Below are 25,496 nucleotides of genomic sequence, written 5' to 3'. Positions count from 1 at the left end.
GAGAGGAAAAATAGCAGACTCCAGGAGGCAGTAGCTCCACTCAGGTGACCCTGAGGACAAAGATAAGCCTCGAAGTGCTTCAATGACCCTCTAAAAGGATGCAAATGGCCAGGTGTCTGCATGGAATATAAATCCTTCCATTCTCCACAATGAAGTCAAAGCTGAAGAAGCTTCTTGGATGAAAAATGAAATGTCTTCAAAGAAAAAAACAAGAAAGTCCAGTTGCCTCCTGAAAATGCACCTTTGGGACAACCATGACCTGGATGACTGAGAAGCTCTACAGACTTTGAGCTAGTGGAAAGTCATAAAAAAGGGGCAAAACAAATGTAACAAATGTTTCATTTAACAACAGAAATGTTGGATCCAATTGTGGTTGTAAGTTAAGGATTACCTGTACTTCCAATTAAATCTTGACTAAAAATTGGTTGGGGAAGAGGAGATAAATAATGAACCCCCTAAATTGTTTGCAGGGGGAAAAAAGAATTGCTAGCATTTCTTTTTCATAGATGCTGCGTAGTCATGTACAGCCCACAGAAGAGGAATTGGTAAGTCACAGATGGAAACTGGAAACAATTAAGCAAACAAAAGATAAAACGATGAAATCATGGAAAATTTAGAGCAGAGCCTTAGTCAAACCAGCCAACACAACCTTAGCCCTTCAGAAGCTTCGTCTGGCTCAATCAGGAATTCAGTGGCTTTTCATCCCCTACCCCACTAGATTTTACTTACATTATTACCTGAACTAATAAAAAATCCACCCAATACAATTTTTTTGTTGTTGCTGCTGCTGAAACCTAAGGAAACCTGCAAACTATGTCATAAATTTGGGTCAAAAATGCCAATTGGTTGCCAAATGGCCAAAATTTAATCACGTGACCACAGAGAGGGAGGCAGCTATTGCAATTAGTGAGGTCTAGTGTAACTTTTGGAGCTGAGGTGGCACAGTGGGCAGAGTGCAGTACTGCAGGCCATTAAAGCTGACTGCTAGATCTGCAGGTCAGTAGTTCAAATCTCATCACCGGCTCAAGGTTGACTCAGCCTTCCATGCTTCCGAGGTGGGTAAAATGAGGACCCAGATTATGGGGGCAAAAAAGTGCTATTCCTAACATGTTGTAAGCTACCCAGAGTCCAAGGAGAAGGGTGGCATAAAAAAATTGAATAAATAAACAAACAAACTTCACATGGTCACTAAGCAACCAGACATAAGCCGAGGACTACCTGTAGGCACAGAGATGGAAAGATTTGACGCTTCCTGCAAAGGAGAAAGGCAGTCCAAGTGCAAGAATGCTGATCATGTGATTATGTTATGATGTTTGTGGGAGTGATCATAAATAACTTTTTTCATTGCACTGTAACTTTGAACCATTGCTAAAAAAAGGTTGAAAATGGGGGACTACCTGTACAATGTTATTAACCTATGTTAAAAGTTCATGATAAAATTGTGTAAATGGTGATAGATAAGAACATAAATGTATGGATATTGTTTTCACATCAAATGGTATTGACTGTCTCAGACCAAAGATTTAAAGCAGCAAAACAATTTAAATGTGACACATCATGGCACAGCAGTAAAGCTTATTCACCCCAACTAAACTAATAGCCACTCATTTAGTGACCTCTGAGTTACAACGGCACTTAAAAAAGTGACTTATGACCGTTTTACATTCTTAGGACTGTTGCAGCATCCCCAAGGTCACATGATCAAAATTTGGACACTTGGCAATTGACTCTTATTTATGATGGTTTCAGTGTCCCGGGATCCTTCGGTCCCCTTTTGCAAACTTCTGACAATCACAGTCAATGGGGAAGCCAGATTCATTTAACAACCGGGTTACTGACTTAACAAATAAAAGGGTTCATTTAACAACTGTGGCAAAAAAGGTCATATAATGGGGCAAAACTCACTTAACACAGAAAATTGCTTAGCTGCCTAAATGTTTTGACTCAATTCTGGTGGTAAATTGAGGAATAATTTAAATGCCTTTCACACCAATAATGTAAACTTGGCACCTGCCTTAGAATAATTTAATACTCCGAAGAGTTCAAAGACGGAAACAGGGCTTCTCAGAATTACGCTGATGGCTGCTTCTGAACCCTGCAAAGAGATAGAAGGACGGACACATCCCGTTTCAAGGCCAAGGATATCCGGTATTCGTTCAACTCCTTGAGGTCTTCTTCGTGACGCTGCTTTTCTATCATGACTTGCTGCTGAGAAACTTCATCAAGGAACTTAGATTCATCTTCATCCAGGCCCCTGACCATATTTTCTGCAGAGAACAAGCTAAAATTATGATAAACCCACAAATTTGGCTACAGCATATCTGCCATCTCATTTCAGAATGGTTTATTTAATTATTCTATCACTTAGGAAGATATGGGACAGCCTGTTTGATGGAACTCCCATTCAGGTGCAACGGGCCACATTTGAGTTTGGATCTTATTTCAAACTTACAAACTCTGATTCTGAAGAACTCCAGACAATTGATTAATATTATTATTATTATTATTATTATTATTATTATTGTTGTTGTTGTTGTTGTTATTATTTATTAGATTTGTATGCTGCCCCTCTCCGTAGATTTGTAAATTTGCTTGCCTGACTATGGAATTGCATTAATTATGGAAATGTCACCTTTGTTGGGTTTGGGCTCCAGCAGAGCCTTCTTCCGTCCACTGTTCCAGGTTTTACTGAAGATTATTGATAAAATAGGCGTTGATTGCTTACCTGAATGCCTCTTCTCATACGATGAGCGGGTACAGCAGTCACGTGGGTTGCTCACTGTCCAATCCGATGGGACTGAGCCTAGTCTTTAAAAAGCCTGCTGGATCCGCACCTTCCCCAGAATTCGCAAATCCGTAGACTTAGGCTCAGATGTGAAGGCTCAATAATGTTCAACTCTCATGTTAAGAACGGAAGACAGGTTAAAGGTATAACCATAAGTTGAGAAAAACACAGAAGGGAGGGAAGTGACTGCTGTACCCGCTCATCGTACGAGAAGAGGCGTTCAGGTAAGCAATCAACGCCTATTCTCTGTACTAAAAGAGCGGGTCCAGCAGTCACGTGGGACATACCCAATAGATGAGTCCCTAGGGTGGGATAGGTTCGCTATCGTGAGAGATAACGGATTGGAGTACCCTTCTGCCAAAGGCAGCATCCGCTGAAGCGTAGGAGTCAATTTTGTAGTGCCTTATGAAGGAATTTGGAGAGGCCCAAGTGGCTGCTTTGCAGACTTCTTCCAAAGAGGCCTGAGTCACCCATGCGGCAGATGTGGCTGCACTTCTTGTGGAATGTGCTGTGATATTCCCTGGTATGGAGAGGGAAGCTGACTCATAAGCTTTTGAGATGGTCCCTCTAATCCAACGGCCTATTACAGTTGAGGATACCTTGGATCCCATGGATCTGGGATGGTAGGCCACGAAGAGGGCTTCAGACCTTCGAATGGGTCTTGTCCGTTGGATGTAGATTCTCAGCGCTCTGGTGAGATCCAGGGTATGCCATCTGACCGCAAGATGGTGGTTCTGGTTAAGACAGAATGAAGGTAAGACAATATCCTGGGATCTATGGAACATGGAACTGACCTTGGGTAGAAAGGTGGGGTCCAAGCGCAGGACTACTTTGTCCGGGTGGAACTGGCATAGATCCTGCCTGATTGAAAGAGCTGCCAACTCAGAGATGCGTTGGGCGGATGTAATCGCCACCAGGAATGCTACCTTAAAGGATAGGTACCTGAAGGACGCTGATCTCAGGGGTTCGTATGGTGCCTGAGTGAGGGAGTGGAGAACCCATGGTAAGTCCCATGAAGGATATCTGTGGACCTTAGAAGGTCTGAGGCTTGAAATGCCTCTGAGAAATTCTTGAATTTCCGGAAGGAACGGAGCGGCTGCCTGCGAGGTCCTGCCAAGACTGAGGAAATAGCTGCCAGGTGACGGCGGAGGGTGCTGGCTGAAAGGCCTTGATGAAAACCTCTCATGAGGAAGGCGACTATCCTGTGTATGGGAAGACACAGGGGGGATAAGTTCTTTTGCGAGCACCATTGGTGGAATTTGGACCAGGTATGATCATAGATCCTGTTAGTGGAAACTCTTCTGGCCTTTAGGATGATTTCCACTGTGTCCGGGTCGTACCTTCGCAGGTCTAGATCGCACCTGATAATAGCCAGGCGGTGAGGTGGAACCATTCCGGGTCTGGATGGAGCGAGGCGCCCTGCTGCAACATATCCTCCGAAACGGGGAGTCGCCAGGGGTCCTGGACGGACAGGTGTTGGAGGTCCGCGAACCAGGGCCGGCGGGGCCAGTGAGGGGCTATCAAGATTATCTGCGCCTTCTCTAGCATGATCTTGTGGATCACATCTGGTAGAATTGGAATTGGAGGGAAGGCGTATAGAAGCCCCTGGGGCCAGGGAATCCTGAGGGCATTTGTCGCTTCTGCTCCTGGGGATGGAAACCTGGAGATGAATCAAGGAAGCTGGGCGTTGGCCTCGGTCGCAAACAGGTCTAGCAATGGGTGACCGAACCTGTGACATATCTCTTGAAACAGAGCCGGATGTAGTCTCCACTCTCCTGGATCTAGAGTCGATCGAGAGAGCCAGTCCGCTTGTACATTGAGGACTCCCTATATGTGGTCGGCTTGTAGTGATTGGAGGTGTCTCTCTGCCCAGAGGCCTAACTTCAGAGCTTCTCTCATCAGGGCTCTGGACCTGGTGCCTCCTTGCCTGCAAATATGGCTCTTTGTGGCTATGTTGTCCGTAAGGATCAGGACATGCAGATTGGAGATGTGTGGTTTGAACTGCTTTAGGGCCAGAGAGACGGCTCTCAATTCCAGCCAATTGATAGGTCTGGAAGCTTCCTCCGCCGACCATGTGCCCTGGGCTATTAGGCCCTGTGCATGGGCTCCCCAGCCCGATAGGCTGGCATCTGTGGTGACAACAAATTGGTCTGGACACCTGAAGGGGGATCCCTTGTCCAGGGCTGGGGAGGTCCACCACAAAAGGGATCTTAGGATTGCGGGTGGAACGGAGAGGAGACGTGTTGAGTTGCTGTTCCCCGATCTCTGGAATGGTAACAGAAGCCATTGCAAATCCCTGGCATGAAGACGGGTCCAGGGAACAATGCCGATACAGGACACCATCTTTCCCAGCAGAGAAGACAGGGTGACGATGGAGACCTTTCTCTGAGATCGTATATGGGAAATAAGCTCCAGAATACTAAGTTTTATCTCAGAGGAGAGAAAAACCTGGGAAATCTCTGTGTTAATGATGGTTCCCAGATGCAACATGGAAGTAGATGGCCGGAGCTGACTCTTACTGAAATTGATGGAAAAACCATGATCCTGTAGGATCGACATGGTAATGGAAAGGTTGGAAGCCACGCCTTCTTTAGAGGTTCCATGAATTAAAATGTCCTCTAAATAACATAAGATGTGGATGGGCATGGCTCGGATATGAGCCGCCAAGGTCCCCAAGAGCTTGGTAAAGACTCTAGGGGCCAAGGAGAGCCCAAAGGGCATGGCCTTATATTGGTAGTGCCTGCCCTGGAAGGCGAAGCGTAAAAATTTTCTGTGGTTCCTTGCAATGGGAATATGGAGATAAGCTTCCGTGAGATCTAATGAGACCATGAAGTCACCAGGGTGAATAGCGGCTAAAATGGATGACAAGGAATGCATCTTGAATTTTCTATATATAATAAACTGGTTCAAATTTTTAAGGTCTAAAATGGCTCTCCAACCTCCAGAGGACTTAGGGACCATGAAGAAAATGGAGTAGAAGCCTAGACCTTTCTGGAAAGCGGGAACAGGTTGGATAGCTTTGATAGATAACAAATGAAATATAGCTTCCTCCATTCGGAGATGAGATGGGGAAGAAATGGAAGAGGGGCAAGCAATAAAACGTTTAGGGGGAGTGGAGATAAACTCTAAATGGAGGCCCCTTTCCACTGTGTCAATAACCCAGGGGTCCTTACAGGAACGGCGCCATCTGGAGGAGAACCAAGCTAGGCGGCCGCCTATGGGAAAGGAGTGTGACTTACCATCTGGGTTTTCTGGAAGCTCTCGTTGAGGAGGATCCTCTTTGAGAGCAGGCCCCTCTGCCCCTGGTATTTCTTGTTTGGGAACGAAAACAAGGGGAATACTGACGTGGACTTCTTTGACAGGCAAAACCTTGATCCTGTTGGTGACTTGGGCGTCGAAAGGGCTGAGGTTTCGTGGCCTTCTTGGTGGTGGGTCCCAGAACTTTCTTCTTGTCCGCAGTCTCTGTGAGGAGAGGTTCCAGCAGGTCTCCGAATAGAAGATCGCGTTTTAATGGACCCATGGCCAGTTGCCACTTTTGCCTTACTCCCGCCTGCCAAGGGCGCAGCCACAAGAGTCTCCTGGCCGTTGTTGAGGCCGCTACAGACCTGGCTGCGAATCTAGATGATTGCAGAGTAGCATCTGCTACATATTGGGCTGCTGCAAAAACCTTATTGAAGTCCTGTTGGCCCCGTAGATCATCCGGGGGTATGTGTTGTTGGAGCTGGCGAAGCCACAAGAACATAGCTCTGGAGAAGAAGGATACGGCTGCAGCACTCTTAATGGCCCAGGTATCTGCGAAGAAACATTTCTTGAGCATCTGCTCTAGACGTTTGTCTTCGGGTCGGAGCACCTCCTCTGCTTCACCCGGCATAGCCGCTGCAGAGTGGAGGGTTTTGACCGGTTCATCAGGTTTGGGGCAGGCTAAGAGCTCTTCATATGAAGGGGAGAGCTAGTATAACTTTTTGTCCTTGGATGTGGGGTTAAAACCAGTGACTGGGTGGTCCCACTGTTTAAGTAAGGCATCTTTGAATAATTTAGGCATAGGAATTACCTCTTTATCTTCCTGTTCCTCCATAAAGTAAGGAAGATTCTCCTCCGGAGCGTCTGTGGAAGGAGTAGTTTTTTCTTGTCCGGCTAAGCCCGTGGAAACTCTTGCCTTGAGAAGGAGAGATTTGAAAAGTTGAAAGGGAAAAATGGCAGCCGGGGCTGGAATCTTAATTTGAGATTCCTCATCTTCCAACAGACGTTGAAAGGGATCATCAACCTCCTCTGGATCCACATCCTCATTCTCTTCCTGAGAAGAATCCGACTCTTCATTAATAGGAGCTCTGAGAGATGAAAGGGAGCTCACGGGCCAGGAGGAGCGTGGAGGGGGATGAGGCTGAAAAGGCACATTGATGACCGAGAGTTTGGCATCAATGGCTTTATACAGCGCAGAAAATATAGATTGAAATTCCGGAGGTAGGGTAGAAATATCAGCAGGAAGGACTGGAGAATCCCTGAGGGCCTGGGATGGTTCTGGCTGGTAGGGATCTTCCATAATGTCTGGCTCCTCTGGACCTAAGCCCCATAAGTTAGGTTGGGGTCTGTTTAGGTTTGGCTCATCCAGAGATAGCACAGGGACCCAGAGGGAGGCAGGTTAGAAACCTCTGGAGGGTCAGGATTCATGTGCACTTGGGCCTGCACTTTTAAACATTTGGCAGATTTTTCATGAATTTTTTGTAGGGCTAGGTCCCTTCTCTTCTCAGCCCTGGTGGTCTTGTCCATTGAATGGGCTCCTGAGGAAGAGGAGGAAGAGGCCTGGGGGATATTATCAATCTCATCGCCAGTAGGCCTAACCTCTCTGGGACCTTTAGTTGTGCCTTTCTTGGAAAACGAAGTCATGGTCTGAACAAATTACAGAAACAAGACTTGAGCCAAAATCTAATGGGAGAAGCTTTACAATTAGCGTTCCCAAGAGGAAGAGGGCCCTGCTCCTAGGCCCAGGAGCTTCTGTGACTTTAAGACAATCTGGACGGCACCAGAGTTCGTGTCCAAAAGTACAGAGGGGCCAGGCCTCACTAAGCTTAATCAAAAAGTAAACCAAGGCACGCTGGTTTGAAGGCCTGGCCAGGGAGAAAAAGCCTGAGGGACTCACAGCCTACTCCAGGGCCAAGCGGCGGACTTTCTGGCGCCAGACGAGAAGCTCATAAGCAATTCGAAAGGGCCCAGTAATTAACGGGCGCTGAGGGCCTTCGCACCAAAAATAAAACGCTCCGGAGCTTAAATGCGAAGCGAAACTAAGTCCGGGGGACGATCAAGAGAAGGCTTGCTAATGTCCCACTCCGCAGGAGGTAATTAAGCCCTTAATTAGTTGATGGCTTTGCCTGTCACCTCCCAGCCGATTAGATTTACTTGTAAATACAGTCCGGCAGCAGCTGCGAACAAACGGTTAAGAAAAAAACCGCGGGAAGCCACGCTGCAGCTTCTCCTCAAAAAGCCGAGCCCAGTAAGGCTGGCGAATATACAGGCAAGTTCAATGAATTGAAAGGATCTTACTTTATTTGAAGAGAAGAACGACAAAGGGAAGGTGTTTTGGTGAGAGGAACGAGCCTTCACGAGACCCGCAGGATGCGGGACTGAGCGAATTCAGGGGAAGGGGCGGATCCAGCAGGCTTTTTAAAGACTAGGCTCGGTCCCATCGGATTGGACAGTGAGCAACCCACGTGACTGCTGGACCCGCTCTTTTAGTACGGAGAAAGGCTGAACCACCATCTTGGCTGATGCTATTACAGTAAATACATTCATATTTACTTGTTTTGTTGCCATTTAATCTGCTTTCAAGATCTACATTTCCCAAGACTGGGAAGGTTCACACAGCCTTCTTTTATAACATATAGCTTCATATATACAGGAATATTTTTTTGGCTCGAGGAGCACTTACTCATACAGCCCACTGCCAATCTGAAGCAGCCCAGAAACGTGTTTTATCATATTAAGGCCTGGGCTGCCAAACTATGTGAAGCCAACTTTTAGTGCAATTTGATGAACTAGCCTGCAGTGCCCTAAAAATCAGAAACCTTCATTTATAAAATCCAATGGCTGGGATAATTATTATTATTTATTAGATTTGTATGCAGCCCCTCTCCAAAGACTCAGGGTGGCTCACAACAACAGCAATACAGTACAAATCCAATATAAGTTAAAAGCAATTTAAAACCCATAAATATTAAAAAAATGATAATTATTACACAATCATACCAATCTCATATATTACAGTCAGAAAAAAGGTGGTGCTGGGAGGACAAGATAATTATTCCACCCATGCCTGGCAACATAGATAGGTCTTCAACATCTTACAGAAGGCGGGAAGAGTAGGGGCAATTCGAATCTCTCGGGGGAGTTGATTCCAGAGTGCCGGGGCCGCCACAGAGAAGGCTCTTCCCCTGGGTCCCACCAAATGGCATTGCTTAGTCGACGGGACCCAGAGAAGGCCAGCTCTGTGGGACCTGATTGGCCGCTGGAATTCGTGCGGCAGAAGACGGTCCCAGAGATATTCTGGTCCGATGCCATGTTATAGGTCATTACCAGCACTTTGAATTGTGACCGGAAACTGATCGGCAACCAGTGCAGGCCGCGGAGTGTTGGCGAAACATGGGTAGATTTTGGAAGCCCCACGATAGCTCTCACGGCCGCATTCTGCACGATCTGAAGTTTCCAAACATTTTTCAAAGGAAGCCCCATGTAGAGAGCGTTGCAGTAGTCGAACCTCAAGGTGACGAGGGCATGAGTGACTTTGAGTAGTGGTTCCCGGTCCAAATAGGGCCGCAACTGGTGCACCAGGTGGACCTGGGCAAGCGCCCTCCTCGCCACAGCTGAAAGATAGTGCTCTAATGTTAGCTATGGATCGAGGAGGAAGCCTAAGTTGCAGACCCTTCTCTGAGGGGGATCAATAATTCCCCCCCCCCAGGGTAATGGATGGACAGATGGAATTGTCCTTGGGAGGCAAGACCCACAGCCACTCCGTCTTGTCAGGGTTGAGTTTGAGCCTGTTGACACCCATCCAGACGCCAACAGCCTCCAGGCACCGGCACATCACAATAATGCAACACGCTAAGGCAAAATCAAACCACAATTGCCACAATGTGTTAACCTGTCAAAAAGCAGAAATAGAAAATGTAACTGTAGGAAAAAGAGCATCAACCTGAACTAAAATTCCTATGAAAACTGGGGTTCATTCAATAATCTGATTTCTGAGTTGAAAGGCCACTGAAAATGCAATGTTGATATCAAAGGCTAAGTAAAATTGTTCCCATGCACCTTAAGGGCTAGGAAGATAAGTAAAACAATGTGGGGTGTTAACCAATGTAGCCTCTAAGGTGTGCGGCCGCGCGCCCCAAAACATCCCCACACACACCCTTTTCCAAGGCCGCGCAAGGAGCCGCCCCCGCCCCCCTCAGCGCCTCCGACTCCCCCGCACCCCTGGCTTCTCGCCGCTGCACCCCGCCCATCCGCCCCTCTTTCTCCTCCTCCGCTTCCCGCCTTGGGGCGCGGCTCCTCCCGTAGCAGCGGCTGCAGCGGCGCTGGTGGCTGCGGCTTCTCGTCCTCCTGATCCGGCCACTAGCCGCTCCGAGTGCTTTGGGAGCACCTGCCCCGCCCCTCTCACAGTTCCTTCACCGAGAGCACTTTCATCCCGGGCTGTCAGCGAAGAGGCTGCAGGAGAGGCGGGGTGGGCGATCTTCTCACAGCAGAGGCAGGCGAAGGCAAGTCTACAGAGAGGGGCGGCATACAAATCTAATAAATAATAATAATAATCTGCAGAGAAGAAAGGAAGAGAGAGTAAGAGAGAATGAGAGAGAGAGAGAGAGCAACGGACATAGCGAGATAGAGAGAAAATGAGAGAGAGAGAGAGGGGGGGAGAGAGGGAAAGAGAAATAGCAAGAGAGAGAGAACAAGAGAGAGAAAGTGTGAGAGAGAGAGAAAGCAAGAGAGAAAACAAGAGAGTGTGAGAGAAAGCAAGAGAGAAAGAGAGAGCAACAGACAGAGCAAGATAGAATGGAGAAAGGGAGAGAGAAAGTGAGAAAAAGAGAGCGAGCAAGAGGGGGGAGAGAAAGAGAGAGAAAGAAAGAGAGAAGAGGAAGGAAGAGAAAGAGAGAGCAATAAAGAGAGAGAGGAGAGAGGAAGGGAGTGAGAGAGAGTGAGAAAGAGGAAGAAAGCAAGAGAATGAGAGAGAGAGAGAGAAAGCAAGAGAGAGAAGAGTGGAAGGAAGGGAGAGAAATGATAGAAAAAAGGGGGAAAAAAGAGAAATGAGAAAATGATTGAGGCAGGGGGGGAAAAGCACTTAAATAATGACAGAGAAAAAAACCCCCAGCCCTCACCTGTTTTTATTAATAATTATGTTTTTTGTTTTGCTGGTTGTTTTAGTTTTAATAGTAATAGATTTTGGTTTTGTTTTATTATTAATTTCTTTTAATAAAAAAGGAGGGATTTTTTTTTCTTATTTGTTTGTTTGTTTATTTATTTATACTTCTATGCCGCCCAGTCCCAGGGGGACTGCCGCTCAGACACTATACTTTTCCGCCCACAACGAAAAAAAATTAGAGGGAACATTGGTGTTAACTATACAGAATTCTATTTGTAGTCAGCAAACCACTTAGCCCTGAAAAGAACCGTTGTACCTACCTGAACGGTCTTCTCGATGCTCTGGAAGGAGAGTCCAGTATGGGGTTAATCCCAATCCTATTGGTAGAGACTGAGTTAAAAATTAACATGTTAATTAGGCACCGCCCCTTGCCTGCCCCCAAGGGCCCAGTTTTAAAAATGAAGTCATTATAATCCAACACAACTTTATTGAATACACTATTAAACACAACCAACTAGAAACTTCGAACCCAAAATTCCTGAATCAAACGATTACTGGGCGGGTCTGGACTCTCCTTCCAGAGCATCGAGAAGACCTTAAAAATTACAAGAAACAGAGAATGGAATTTATTATTATCATTTAAGAAAAAGCAATTACAATTACTTGATGAGGAAAATTGGAATAAAATGAAGATGATTATGAAACATAGAATTAGAAGTTGGAACAACAAATCTATGAAGCAAATGGTACATTATTTGAAAAAAAGAAAAGAGAAATCTTTTATCTCTGCTTTAAAAGATAAAGATGGTCTAATAAAACGTAATACTGTAGAAATGGAAAAAATAATGAGAGATTTTTATGGGGAATTATATAAAAAAGAATATGTTGTTTCACAAACTTCAGAGGTTAAAAAGCAATTAAAGAAAGAGGACAGTCAAATGTTAAATGCAAAAATTACAAGTGAGGAGATATCTAGAGTTATTAAGGGATTGAAACCTGCTAAAGCTCCTGGTCCAGATGGTTTTACAGCTGAATATTATAAAGTGTATATGAATGAATTACTACCGTATATGGAGAAATTGTTTAATAATGTAATGGAAACTTTTGAAACTCCACAGACGTGGAAAATGTCAGAAATTATAACGATCCCAAAACCAGATCGTGATTTAACGGATCCTAGTTCCTATCGCCCCATTAGCTTGTTAAATCAGGACTACAAGATATTTATGAAAATATTGGCAAATAGGGTGGAGAATATATTACCAAAAATAATTGGAGAAGATCAATATGGATTTGTGAAAGGAAGGAAAATCTTTGAACCAATAAGAAACGTGATTAATGTTTTACATCATGCTACCAGTACCAAAAGGAAATTAAGCATTTTAAAATTAGATGTTTATAAGGCTTTCGATAAAGTTAATCATGAATACCTATTTCAACTATGTAAAGATTTAAATATGGGAAATAAATTTTGTAAAGTTATAGAAACAATATATAAGGATAACGTAGCTCAAATGAGAGTAAATGGCAATAGAACAGAAATGATTAAAATTCAAAATGGAACTAAACAGGGTTGCCCATTATCCCCAATGCTATTTGCATTAGCAATCGAGACCTTAGCAAATAAAATTAGAAATGACAAGGAATGGAGAGGCTATCAAATAGGGGAACTTGAATTGAAATTAAACTTATTTGCAGATGATGCTATAGTAATGTCTGAAACCCCAATTGAAATGATGAAAAAAATAATGATATTACTTCAGGAATTTAAAGATCAATCTGGGCTTAAGGTTAATATAGAAAAATCAGAGATAATATGCTTAAATACTGGCCCCAAAGAGCAAATTGAAATTCAAAAAATCTCAGGATTGAAATTAGGTTGTAAAAAAATGAAATATTTGGGAATTTGGTTATTTAAAAATCCATCAAAAATAACAACGGCCAATTACAACTTAATATGGAAAAAAATCCAGAAGCAGATCAAAAATTGGAAGGGTAAAAATTTAGGAAGAATGGCTAAGATTAGGGCCCTTAAGATGATGATAATACCAAAGATGATATATTTGTTTCAAGTTTTACCGGGTAGTTTTCCTGAGGCAAAATTAAGAGAATGGGATAATAGACTAAACTTTTGGATTGAAGGAGAGAAAAAATCTAGAATAAGGAAGCATTGGCAGTATGCACAAGAAAAAGAAGGAGGTTGGGGAAGCCCATCCCTAGTATTATATAGAAATGCATTTCAAATCGAAAGGTTAATCGAGCTACAGTTATGGGGGGAAAAGAAATGGGTAGAATTAGAAAGAGAAATTAATAAGATAAATAATAAAGAATTATTATTTAAAAGTTGGAGTAGAATTGAAACCAGTACCCTAAGTGATCCTTTTAAAGCATGTTTAGAAATATGGCTTAAATGGCAGAGGACAAGTGGAATTAAGATATCCAAGCTATCAACGTTACATGTACTGAATATAGGGGACGAGGCTAATTTAACTAGAATTATTAAAATATTAAATAGTAAAGGGGTAATGAGAATGTAACAGTTATATGAGAAAGATGGAAGAGTTAGTAGAACTAGATTGGAATGGTGGATCGGTAAACAGCAATGGTTGCAGATTAATGCAATATGTATATATTTAAATAAAAGTGAGAATAAAGAAACCTTCTTACGAGAAGAAAATAGCTTGGAAAAAATAATAAGGGTAAAGATAAATGAAAGTAAAGCACAAGCCAGTAATATATATAGAATGCTATTGCAGAGGGAAGAAGAAGTAGTTAAAAGTTTAACAAGATGTTGGCAGGATGACTTACAAATAGACGAAAGAGAAATGGAAGAAATAATAGTAAATATATATAAGATTAAAAACACGAGAGTTAAAGAGATGAGAAGAAAAATCTTACATAAGTGGTACTATACACCTGTACAACTTGCACACTTCCAGGGGAAAGAGAAGGGTAAATGCTGGCATGGATGCCAGAAAAAAGGAATTTTTATGCATATGATCTGGGAATGTACAGAAATACAGAAATTCTGGAAGGTAGTCCAGAATGAAATTAATAAAATGTTAAACATTAATTGGATAATTACAAAAGAAACCGCAATCTTAATTAAATATAGGGAACTAGGAGAATCTAAAGAAATTAAAACTGTAGCATTGGAAAGCGCTCAAGCGGTGATAGTATTAGGATGGAAAGATTCTACAAAATGGACACTACATAATTGGTACTGGTACATGGTGGATCACATACATTTTGAAATTATGGAAATAAGATTAAATAATTTTGATGAGAATAAACTAGAGAATCTGATGGTGCGATGGAACAAGGTAAAAGATTATATGTTAAGTAGAATCTGTGATGTAAATACGAAAAATAAATTACAATCACTCTTTTAGTAAAAATCGTTCAAGATAGAGCCAAGGATCAATAGATAGACAAATAACTTAGAAGTCTTTGAATCCTTCTATGGGGGTGGTGGGGGTGACGGGGTGTGTGTGTTGTTTGGTGATGGGCACATGCACTGTGCACTGTTATATGTTTGTTTTTTGTAAACCTATAAAATCAATAAAATTTATTTTTTTTAAAAAAAGAGAAGACCGTTCAGGTAGGTACAACGGTTCTTCTCCACTGCTTCTGGAAGGAGAGTCCAGTATGGGATATGCCCAAGTTCTAGTCCAAGGGTGGGAGAGTGCAGATTCAGGAATTAACTGTAGAAGAACAAACCTTCTGCAAAACCCTTCTCCCAAATGAAGCTTCAGCCGAAGCATAAGAGTCCAGTTTATAGTGCCGGATAAACGTAGATGGTGCAGTCCAAGTTGCTGTCCGGCATATGTCCACAGCCGAAGCCTGTGTCATCCAGGCTGCTGATGTGGCTGAGCTGCGAGTGGAGTGAGCAGTAATTCCATGAGGGAGAGTCTGAGTGGTAGTTTTATATGCTTCTGCAATACACTCCCGAATCCAACGACTAATGGACTTGGGAGAAATTCCAAGTCCTAGTTTGGTCTCCGAAAAGGATATAAACAACCTTTCAGATTTCTAGAATGAATCTGTCCGTCTAATATAAATCTTGACAGCCCTCCTGACATCCAGCTTGTGCCACCTGAGTTCTTGTGGATGGTTCCCACGAGAACAGAAGTCAGGTAACACTAGCTCCTGCCTCCTGTGAAACAGGGAGTTGATCTTAGGCATAAAAGCTGGATCCAGACGTAGAACAAGTCTGTTGGGAGAAAATATGCAAAGATCTGGACGTATGGATAGCGCCAATATGTCCGAAACTCGTCGAGCCGAAGTAATGGCGATCAAGAAGGCCGTTTTAATTGAAAGGAATCTAAGTGATATCGACCTCAAGGGTTCAAACGGTGGAGCAGTCAATGCGTTTAGCACTAATGGCAGATCCCAAGATGGGAATCTGTGGACTGTCGGAGGATGACTGTTTGCAGCACCCCTAAGGAAGTCCTTTATCCAAGGGTGGAAAGATAAAGATCTATATTCCTGTTTTAATAACTGTTGCCAGTGCTGCAACTTGCTTCTTGAGGGTATTTGGAGCTAAACACCGCTCCAGACCCACTTGTAAAAACTCCAATACTTGTAACACCGAAGCTGTCTCCGTATCTGCGTTGTTCTCCTTGCAGAACCTACAGAAGGCTGACTAGGTGGCCTGGTATATCCTTGAGGTGGATGGCCGCCGGGCCGCCTGCATTGTTGATATGATGTTGTCAGATAGGTTTTGTCCCCTCAATCTGCTCTGCTCAACCACCAAACGGCTAGTTGAAACTATTGGGGATCCGGGTAGTTGACTGATCCCTGACTGAGGGATATCTCCCCGTCCGGGATCCTCCATGGAGGGGAGATTGAAAGAGACACTAGATCTGAAAACCACGGTCTGCGTGGCCAGTATGGAGCTACTAGAATCACTTCCGCCTTTTCCTGTAAGATCTTGACTACTACCCTTTGTAGAATCTTTCTCGGCGGATAAGCGTATAGGAGACCCTGCGGCCAACTCGAGGTTAGGGCATCGACTACTTCCGCCCTGTGTGAAGGGTAACGAATGTAAAATCTGGGGAGTTGCGCATTGATGTGCGTCGCGAACATATCCACCAGAGGCGTGCCGAAACGTTCTGTGATTGACTGGAACAGCTGAGGGTCCAGCTTCCATTCCGTTGGATCGAGGGTGGTTCTGTTCAGCCAATTGGCCTGAGTGTTGTCGACCCCTGCGATGTGTTCTGCCGATAACGATGCTAGGTTCTTCTCGGCCCAATTGAAGAGAGCCGAGGCTTCTTGCATGAGGCATCGCGACCTCGTGCCCCCCTGATGGTTTAGGTAGGCTTTGGTCATGACATTGTCCGGCAGGACTAAATACATGCTTGTCTTGAGTAAGTAGTGTGAAGTGCTGGAGTGCCAGAAACACTGCCCTGAGCTCCAGAAAGTTTATGTTCACCGGGTTGAGATCTTCCTCTGACCATAGTCCCTGAGCACAATGATGGCCAATATGCGCTCCACAACCCGACAGACTGGCATCCGTATTCAGCGTGATTAGATCGTGAGTCCGAAATGACAACCCTCGTTGCAAAGCTGGTGAGACCCACCATGCTAGAGAGTCCTTTATCTTCTGTGGCAAACGAACATGTGTGTTTGAATGACTCGTCCAGACCTTTTGGGCTGGGAGCAGAAACCACTGAAGGCTTTGGGTGTGGTGTCTGGCCCTCGTGATAATCCCTATGCAAGAGACTAAGGTTCCTAGCACCTTGGACAAAAAGGCTAGGGACGTTCTCCTGTCTCTTTGAAGAGACGAGATGAGGGACATTATATTTCTCCGTCTGTCTGGGGAAAGATACACCGTGCATGATGTTGTGTCTATGATAGAGCCCAGGTGTAGAAGTGTCGTAGATGGAAATCAGCTGGCTCTTGGGCACATTGATGGTGAATCCGTGCTCCGTCAAAGTCCTCATTGTCAAAGCAAGGTCCTGTTGAGCCCGCACCTGTGATTTGGACAAGATTATAATGTCGTCCAAATAGGCCATTAGACGCACAGATTGTGCATGCAGGCTTGCTGTGAGGACGTCCAAGAGCTTTGTGAATGCTCGTGGCGCCGATGAAAGGCCGAATGGCATGGCCCTGTATTGGTAGTGTACGCCTTCTACACAAAATCGCAGGAACCTTCGATGCGGAGGGTAAGTTGGCACATGGAGGTATGCCTCCTTCAGGTCCAGTGACGTCAAAAGGTCCTGGGGGCGAATTGCCGTTAAGATGGTTTGCAATGAATGCATCCTGAACTTCCTGCAGAGGATATACAGGTTTAGCTGCTTCAGATTCAGGATTAAACGGCAACCGCCCAATGACTTTGGGACAGTGAAAATCATGGAATAGAAGCTGGTCCCTCTGGCGTGCCCTGGAACCGGCTGTATGGCCTGGATATGCAACAGATGAGATATTTCCTGAAACAGTTCTTGTTTTTTTGCAGGGTTCCATGGTGTCGGGCATTGGAGGAAACGGTTGGGTGGAGGCTGAAGGAACTCCAACCTTAGGCCCTGAGACACCGTGGCTATTGCCCATTTGTCCGATGATATGGCACGCCAGGAGGAACTGTAAAGGTGGAGCTTCCCTCCTATCGGCTGTCCGCTGTCAGAGTCATTTGGGGCGTTTGAAACCCTTCTGACCTGTGCCTCTAAAAGGGCGTCTAGTCTGCTGATAGCCTCTGGTTCTGTCCTGGAAATTGGCGCGGTCGTTTCTGAAGGATGAATGCTGATTGAAATGGCCCTGTGCGTACGGTCTCTGGGATTGACCGGTCCCTGAGGAAGCGTCCCAGCGAAAGGACTGACGTCTGGTGTAGGGCGTAGTCCGTCTATCCTGTCGCCTGTTTGACTTGGGAGAATCTTCCGCTTATCCTTATCTTCGATAAGGACCTTGTCCAGAACCTCCCAAAAAAGATCGGCACCGCGGAAGGGAGAAGAGGCCAAACACCACTTTGATTTAGTATCGGCCTGCCAACTCCTTAGCCACAATAAACGCCTGGATGAGAGGGTGGTAGACATCCCCCTCGCCGAGAACTTGGCAGCGTGAAGAGTGGTGTCTGCCGAAAATTCTGCTGCGGCTAAAAACTTACTTAAGTCCTGCCGCAGTCTACCGTCTTCCAGTCCCAATCGAGCCATCATCTCCTCAATCCAGACTATTGAGGCCCTATTGAAGAAGGAGGCAGCGGCCGCTGCCCGAAATCCCCATCCGGACGTTGAGTGTGATTTCCGGAGCAGGATCTCCGCCTTCCTGTCCTCGGGCTTAAGGTTATCCCCTGACTCGGCGGGGACCATGGCATTCGATATTAGATTTACCACCGGATGATCAATCGGTGGAAATTGGAGCAAATTCTCGAGTTCGTCGTCAAAAGTGTAAAACTTACACTCCAGCATCGAAGGGCCTTGAGCCGCCGCTGGATGCTGCCATGGTCTCTTGACATTTTCTACGAATATTTCCGACGCCGGGATATGGTCTGTTTCAGGTCTGGGTTCTTTCAGTAGAGTAGTTGACATGGGTATCTCAGCGGGCTTTGCCGCACCGGGAAGATCCACCGCTTGCTTAGCCTTGTGTAATAGAGTTCTAAACAAGGCAGGTTTGAAAAGACCTGCGACAGATGGTAGTTCAGGTGACGTTTCGTCGTCTGACAAGTCATATTCCTTGTCGCTGTCATCCTGCAATGCTGGTTCATCTGAGAACCCCAGACCCGAAAGGGGCGGTGCAGACCAAAGATTCCGGCCTTGTGGTTGACGAGGAAGTTGGCTGCATTGCTGCACCCCAGAAGCTACGCCCTGCGAGTAGGCATTGGTGATCATTTCCTGTAGGGCTGGTGATAGGCCATGCCAGGTCTCGGGCTGAGACCTAAGGCCAGCAGCAGTAGGGGTGAAGGTAGCTGAAGGGCCTGCGTTGGTTTGGGGCGAAACCCCCCACAGCGGCCTTGCGTTGTTTGCAGATCCAGGTCTGCTGAGGGAAGGTTGGGCCTGTGGCTCGGCCTGGCGATCTGGGGACCAATCCCTTCCTGACATCAAATCCCCAGGGCCCATTGATCTGGGAGTCAAGGCTCCTGGCAGCTGAGGGTCTGGAGATGGACCTGGAGCCAAGAATGGAGCATGGAGGGCTGTCTCCAGTTTATATTCCAACGCTTGGATGCACTTTTCAGCCTCCCTGAGCGCTGAAGAAGATGCACCCTGTGAGGACTCGGGCTTTGATTTTCCCTTGTCCTTGGCTTTGGGAGCTGGCACCGAGGTAGCCGCTTTATCAACACTCGAATTCGACTGCTCCATTGTACTCACAGCAAGATTAGTCTCGTAGAGGCAGGAATTCACTCCCTAACTAAGACTGGAGACTGTATAGTGAAGGCTGTCACCTACGAAGCTCACCAGCAATGAATACAAAATGTCTCCCGTCTGTTACACAGACATTCCCTAGGCGCTCCGCCCCCTCGGGCGATCCTTCGCACCCTTTTCCTTTTTGCCGATGGCACTAGAGGGGTGGGGGTGGGGCGAGAGGTTCCCGCCGAAAACAGATATTTTAATGGTGGGTGTGACCGTTATGTCTTCCAAAATGGCGGTTGCCGTTGCCGAGGGCGGTAATTTGCATCACCCCTCGTCTCCTTATGGCTATCAGGGTACCAGAGGCCCCCGAGCCAGCAGCGCCATTCGCCTCAGCGGTGGTTCAATCTCCTCAAATGGGAACCGCCGATCATATGGTAAGCGCGCTGACTGACAGAATACACTCGCGCGCGCAATTTAATAAGAGCTGAGGCTCTTCGTTGAACCCGCGGAGGCGTCGTCGTTTCACAGCGCCGAACATATGATCGGCGCTAATCCGCTGTCTGACAGTTCCATACGAGCATCTTCTGGCGATCGCTTCTCGCCTGACTTGTAAACGCTCGAGCCTCGTGTCAGCCGCTTCGCTCTTCAATCTCTCTCAATTCCAACTCCTCAGCCTCCCAGTGAGGGGGCGGCGGACCACCCCACCTTCGGCTGCAGCCGGGTTTGGCCACTGAGGCCAGTGACCCAAAGCTGGGTCCCCTTAATAAAACAGTACCCTCTGAGGGAAGAGGTTTCACGGGGAAGTCGATGGGGGTGGTGCCCATGGAGGGCAGAGATCCCTTCCTCATCTCTGCTGTATTTGAAAGACAATAAAAAGGAGAAAAAACAACATGTTAGTCAATTACAATTATAATTTATTACTTATTTTATACTAAAACAAAGTCATGAGTCTCTTTTCAAGGACTGAGTTTTTAAAACTGAGCCCTTGGGGGCAGGCAAGGGGCGGTGCCTAATTAACATGTTAAATTTTAACTCAGTCTCTACCAATAGGATTGGGATTAACCCCATACTGGACTCTCCTTCCAGAAGCAGTGGAGAACAGCCTATGTCTGCTTTTAAACACCAAGATAACAAAACACAATAAACAGAGTTGGTGATGAAGAAGCACAACAGGCAGATAAAACCAATTACTTAAAATGCATCAATGGACTCTTTCAACTGAAGCCAAGACAATTGTGGCTTAGCATAATCTACAACCACTCCTTCCCAAAAGCCAATGATTCCATGAGAGAAAGAAGGAAAGGCCACAAAAAAGGAGTCAGCCTACGGATGCTACATCTCACAACGGTCCGGGTGATTTTTACCTGAAAGGCTGTTGCCAGCCAGTTTAAACAAGCCAGAACTGTGTTTCTTAACTTCACCAACTTTAAGATGTGTGGGCTCCAATTTCCAGAATTCCCCAGCCAGAAAATCCATACACTGTAAAGCAGCCAAGACTGAGGAATACTGAGCTAGGGAGTTGACTAATTAGATATAGTGGCCATGCTGAGATAATTCTGAGTTGAAGGATTGGAGAACACCTCAAGCATCAAAAGATGTTTCTGAGCACAAAGGAGTGCAAACCATAACATCTCTAACATTTGTTAATGCTTCAAAGTAGCTGCCCCCTTTTCTAAGGACCATGGGGCTGCTCTAAGGCAGTGTTTGTCAAACTTAGCAACTTTAACATAGGTGGACTTCCAGTCCCCATGGCGGGAATTCTGGGAGTTGAAGTCTACAAATCTTAAGGCCTCACCCTAACATAAAGTTTCACAGAGACAAGAAAGATCCAGACGTTAACAAGAAGTGCTGCCAGACGGAAAGATAAAACACAAATGTTTTCCTCAGGAGGTCATTTCCTCATTGTCCACAGACGCATGAAAGTGGAATACACCTACAACTTTTGAAGCCAATAAGAAAAATTGGCAGCTTTGACAAGCTTTATACTTCAATGCGTTTTTCATTTCCTCTACAGAAGTGGGCAGGCTGGTTTCTAGATTCCAGCAGTAGCCAAGAAGCCAACTGTGTTACCTTAGCACAACTGTAAGAGGGTAGCAAAGCTTTCTCCATGAGGAAGAATTTCTGAAGAGACAGTTCTGTTCTTAAAGATACCATACCAGGGAGATAAGAAAGAAAAGACGAGGCGTCCATCTATGTGTGACTGAATTTCAGGGACGCATAGTGAAACTTACTGAATTTGAACTGTTCTTCAAACTCCTGCTGCTTCTTGTCCTTCTGTTCCTGAAGCCTTTCATAGAGAGATCGGGGGTCATATACTTCTTCAGGACATTCTAGGAGAAGAAGCAACAGATTTGTCAAGACAGAATTCAGGAATTGCTCTAACAGAAAATCTGCTCCACCCATGGAGTTAATCAACCAAGGGAAATAACAAGGCTTCCTGATTTAAAGCATATCCAGGGGTGAAATCCAGCAGCTTCTGGAGAACCACCAGCGGACATTTTGAGTAGTTCGGAGAACCGGCAAATACCACCTCTGGCTGGCCCCAGAGTTGGGTGGGAATGGAGATTTTTGCAATATCCTTCCCCCAGGAGTTGGGAGGGAATGGGGATTTTCCAGTAGCCTTCCCCTGCTACGCCCACCAAGCCACACCACACCTACCAAGCATCCACAGAAGTGGTAGCAAAAGTTTTTGGATTTTACCACTCAGCACATCCCATGAGACATTTTTATGTTAGGAACAGAAAAGAATTGATACCTGAAAACTTTAACCTGATGATTCCATACATGTTTGAGGAATTTAAACTGTGATTGGTGAAATTAGTGTACTACTGTTTCTACAAAACTGACAGATGACACTACTGCTGTAAAGTCACAGTAGCTGTAACACGCTGTTGCACATTCAGGTACAGGTAAGAGTTATTAAACACTGGCTTGATGAAGCAGTGCAATATGGTGGCCAAGATAATGAGCTATAGATCAGAAAGTTCTCAAATCAGGCCTTTCTTATAATTTGCCAGGAGTCACAGGAAACTCATTAGCCTTCCTCTAACCTGGCATATCCTGACTTGTTTCCCATGTTTAAAAAAAACCCAAGAGAGGTACTAAAAATGCTAAAAACGAATAGCTGAGTCTGTGAATTGTCCTCTATCTAACATTGGTATGCTGAGGACAATTAGAATGATATGGAATGGACTTTGGAGGTCTTCTAGTCCAATTCTTGCTCGAATAGACCCTATACCATTTCAGACAAATGGCTATCCATCTCTTCTTAAAAGCCAGCATTGATGGAGCACCTACCGTGTTTCCCCGATAGTAAGGCAGTGTCTTACTATCTTTTTACCCCCAAAAGCCCCACTGTGTCTTACTTTGGGGGTATGTCTTACATTGTCCCGGGCACCGGGGCCAGCTTGTCTTCGGGCGCGGGGAGCTGCCGGAAAGGAGGCGGGCGAAGGAGGGCGCCTGACCGCGCCACTCACCTTTCCGCTCGCCTTGGAGCCGATCGGCCTCGCTGGCCGCTTGCAGCTGAGCCTCGGCAGGGGAAGAGGCGGTGGCGCCGCGGCAAGCGACGAGGGGTGCGCAGGGAGCTGCCGGAAAGGAGGCTGGTGAAGGAGGACGCAGCTCCGGCCGCTCGCCTCGGAGCCGATCGGCCTCGCTGGCCGCTTGCAGCTGAGCCTCGGCAGGGGAAGCGGCCAGCGAGGCCGATCGGCTCCGAGGCGAGCGGCCAGAGCTGCGCCCTCCTTCACTAGCCTCCTTTCCGGCACCTCCCTGCGCGCCCCTCGCCTTCGCTCGCCGCGGCGCCACCGCCTCTTCCCCTGCCAAGGCTCAGCTGCAAGCGGCCAGCGAGGCCGATCGGCTCCGAGGCGAGCGGAAAGGAGGCGGGCGAAGGAGGGCGCAGCTCCGGCCGCTCGCCTCAGAGCCGATCGGCCTCGCTGGCCGCTTGCAGCTGAGCCTCGGCAGGGGAAGCGGCCAGCGAGGCCGATCGGCTCCGAGGCGAGCGGCCAGAGCTGCGCCCTCCTTCACCAGCCTCCTTTCCGGCAGCTCCCTGCGCGCCCCTCGCCTTCGCTCGCCGCGGCGCCACCGCCTCTTCCCCTGCTGAGGTTCAGCTGCAAGCGGCCAGCGAGGCCGATCGGCTCCGAGGCGAGCGGAAAGGAGGCGGGCGAAGGAGGGCGCAGCTCCGGCCGCTCGCCTCGGAGCTGATCGGCCTCGCTGGCCGCTTGCAGCTGAGCCTCGGCAGGGGAAGAGGCGGGTGGCGCTGCGGCGAGCGAAGGCGAGGGGCGCGCAGGGAGCTGCCGGAAAGGAGGCTGGTGAAGGAGGGCGCAGCAATAGTATTTGTCTAGTTTTTTCCCCCTTTAATTCCTTTTATACTACCGTGTTTCCCCGAAAGTAAGACATATGTCTTACTTTCGGGGTATGGCTTATATAAGCCGACCCCCCTGAAACCCCCCATATGTCTTACAATCGGGGGGGTCTTACTATTGGGGAAACACGGTACAACTTCTGGGAGCAAGCTGTTCCACTGGTTAATTGTCCTCATTGTTAGGAAGTTTCTCCTTAATTCCAGGTTGCTTCTCCTTGATTAGTTTCCATCCATTGTTTTTTGCCCTTTCCTCTGATGCTTTGGAGAATAGTTTGACCCCGTCTTCTTTGTCGCAGCCCCTCAAATACTGGAACACTGTTATCTATTCTATATTATTATACAAGCTTTCTTCCGTAGCTTCTTTTTCCAGTGAAATAAATAGCTAGGAATATTTTCAAGATGATATTGAACTGGTCTATCAGTTTCATCTTGGTTATTACTTATAACTTTGCTCAAATATCCTTCCACTCAGGCTTTGTCCATGACTAGTACTTGGCTGAATGCCCCTTAGATCCAGACTGAACCTACCTGGGATTGCGATTCTTTACATAATCCCCCAATTGATAGCCAAATACCTTTGGGGTCTTCAGGTTTTCGAACCTTCTCCCATTCCTCCTGTCTTCGCTTGCGGCGTTCCTCTAACTCAGTTTCTGAGACAAATCGTTTGTTAATGACAAGGGCTGTACTGCTTTCTCCACCTTCCATTCTGGAGCAGCCTATGCAGAGAAAATGGTTAGAACCAGGCCTGTAACTGTAAGCTGTTCTTTCTGTCCTAGAATGGCCAATAATACAGATAAAGGAAGCCAAGATCAAAAAGGACATGTCAGACGCCTTATCAACTAAAAAAAAATACAAATATCCATGAAGATATTTGAATCAAAGAATCAAAATACTGTAATTTTCTCCTTTTTTCAATCTTCTATTGACATTTGAAAAACAGATTTTCCACTAGCTAAATTTGACTTTTAAAAGTTGTTTAACTCACTAGAGCTAAAGACCTTCCAAAATAAACAATAACTAGTCCTGTTGGAAAAGGGAAAGTTGGATCCACTGAATCCTCAAAAACTATAAATGATTTAAATCAAAGATGATTTTATGTTCAAGAATTGACGGGACAAAAGGATACTATTTAATATGAGTGAATAAAAACCCATATTTTGAGAGGGTTTACTACTTGGGGGGGTAATCCAGCTCCCAACTTTGCTTGTTGGAAGCCAGATGGGAATGTTACCTGAGCCCAGGAAAACACAACTATCCTAAATACACACCACTTTCCATGGGTCCAAGTTTTGATTCTGTGACTCTAGGGATGTTGCAAATGTTATAAGTCATTTTTCCTCCCTGTGTTGTTATAACTTTTGAAAGGTCACTAAGTGAATGGTTGTAAATCAAGGACTTACCTGTATTGCTTACAGGATTTTTTTTTCCTGGAAAGACGTTGTCAAATTGCAGAAGTTTAAAAAGTTAATAAAGAAACCCAGATGGGTGTTGTGTGCATGTGGCACACAACAATACAGCTCATTACAATGTAGGAAGAGTGAAACAAATAGATGAGGCTGAGCAATTAATACCTGGGATTGAAAGGCTTAACCCGGGAGGGTATTTTCTCAACAATAGTGGCAGTCCTTCACTTAAAACCACAACTGACCCCAAAATTTCTATTGCTAACCAAAACATTTCTTAATTGGATTTTATGAAAAAGGAATGCTAATTATTCCAGTAAAACATTTAAGG

At 45.9% G+C, this 25,496-nt stretch overlaps 1 protein-coding gene across 3 annotated transcripts in view; it reads right to left on the bottom strand.

Annotated features, from left to right (window-relative positions):
* The window catches only part of PSME3IP1 (proteasome activator subunit 3 interacting protein 1), a 68,721-nt gene that overhangs the window by 42,212 nt on the left and 1,013 nt on the right, over positions 1-25,496 (bottom strand). For 2 of the 3 annotated variants that reach the window (XM_070760759.1, XM_070760757.1), the window contains exons 2-4: positions 24,338-24,478; positions 21,637-21,735; positions 2,146-2,267 (exon numbers count right to left, since the gene is read on the bottom strand). In XM_070760759.1, the coding sequence (XP_070616860.1) occupies positions 2,146-2,267; positions 21,637-21,735; positions 24,338-24,467 (351 nt within the window). In that variant the 5' untranslated portion in view covers positions 24,468-24,478. Of the gene's footprint in view, positions 1-2,145; positions 2,268-21,636; positions 21,736-24,337; positions 24,479-25,162; positions 25,190-25,496 lie in introns of all 3 variants that reach the window. The other variant, XM_070760760.1, reaches the window with a different exon arrangement.

This window comes from Erythrolamprus reginae, chromosome 9, assembly GCF_031021105.1.
Source record: "Erythrolamprus reginae isolate rEryReg1 chromosome 9, rEryReg1.hap1, whole genome shotgun sequence".
Taxonomy (NCBI): Eukaryota; Metazoa; Chordata; class Lepidosauria; order Squamata; family Dipsadidae; genus Erythrolamprus; species Erythrolamprus reginae.
Note: the sequence above shows the minus strand (reverse complement) of the source record. Positions and strands in the feature narration are given on the sequence as shown.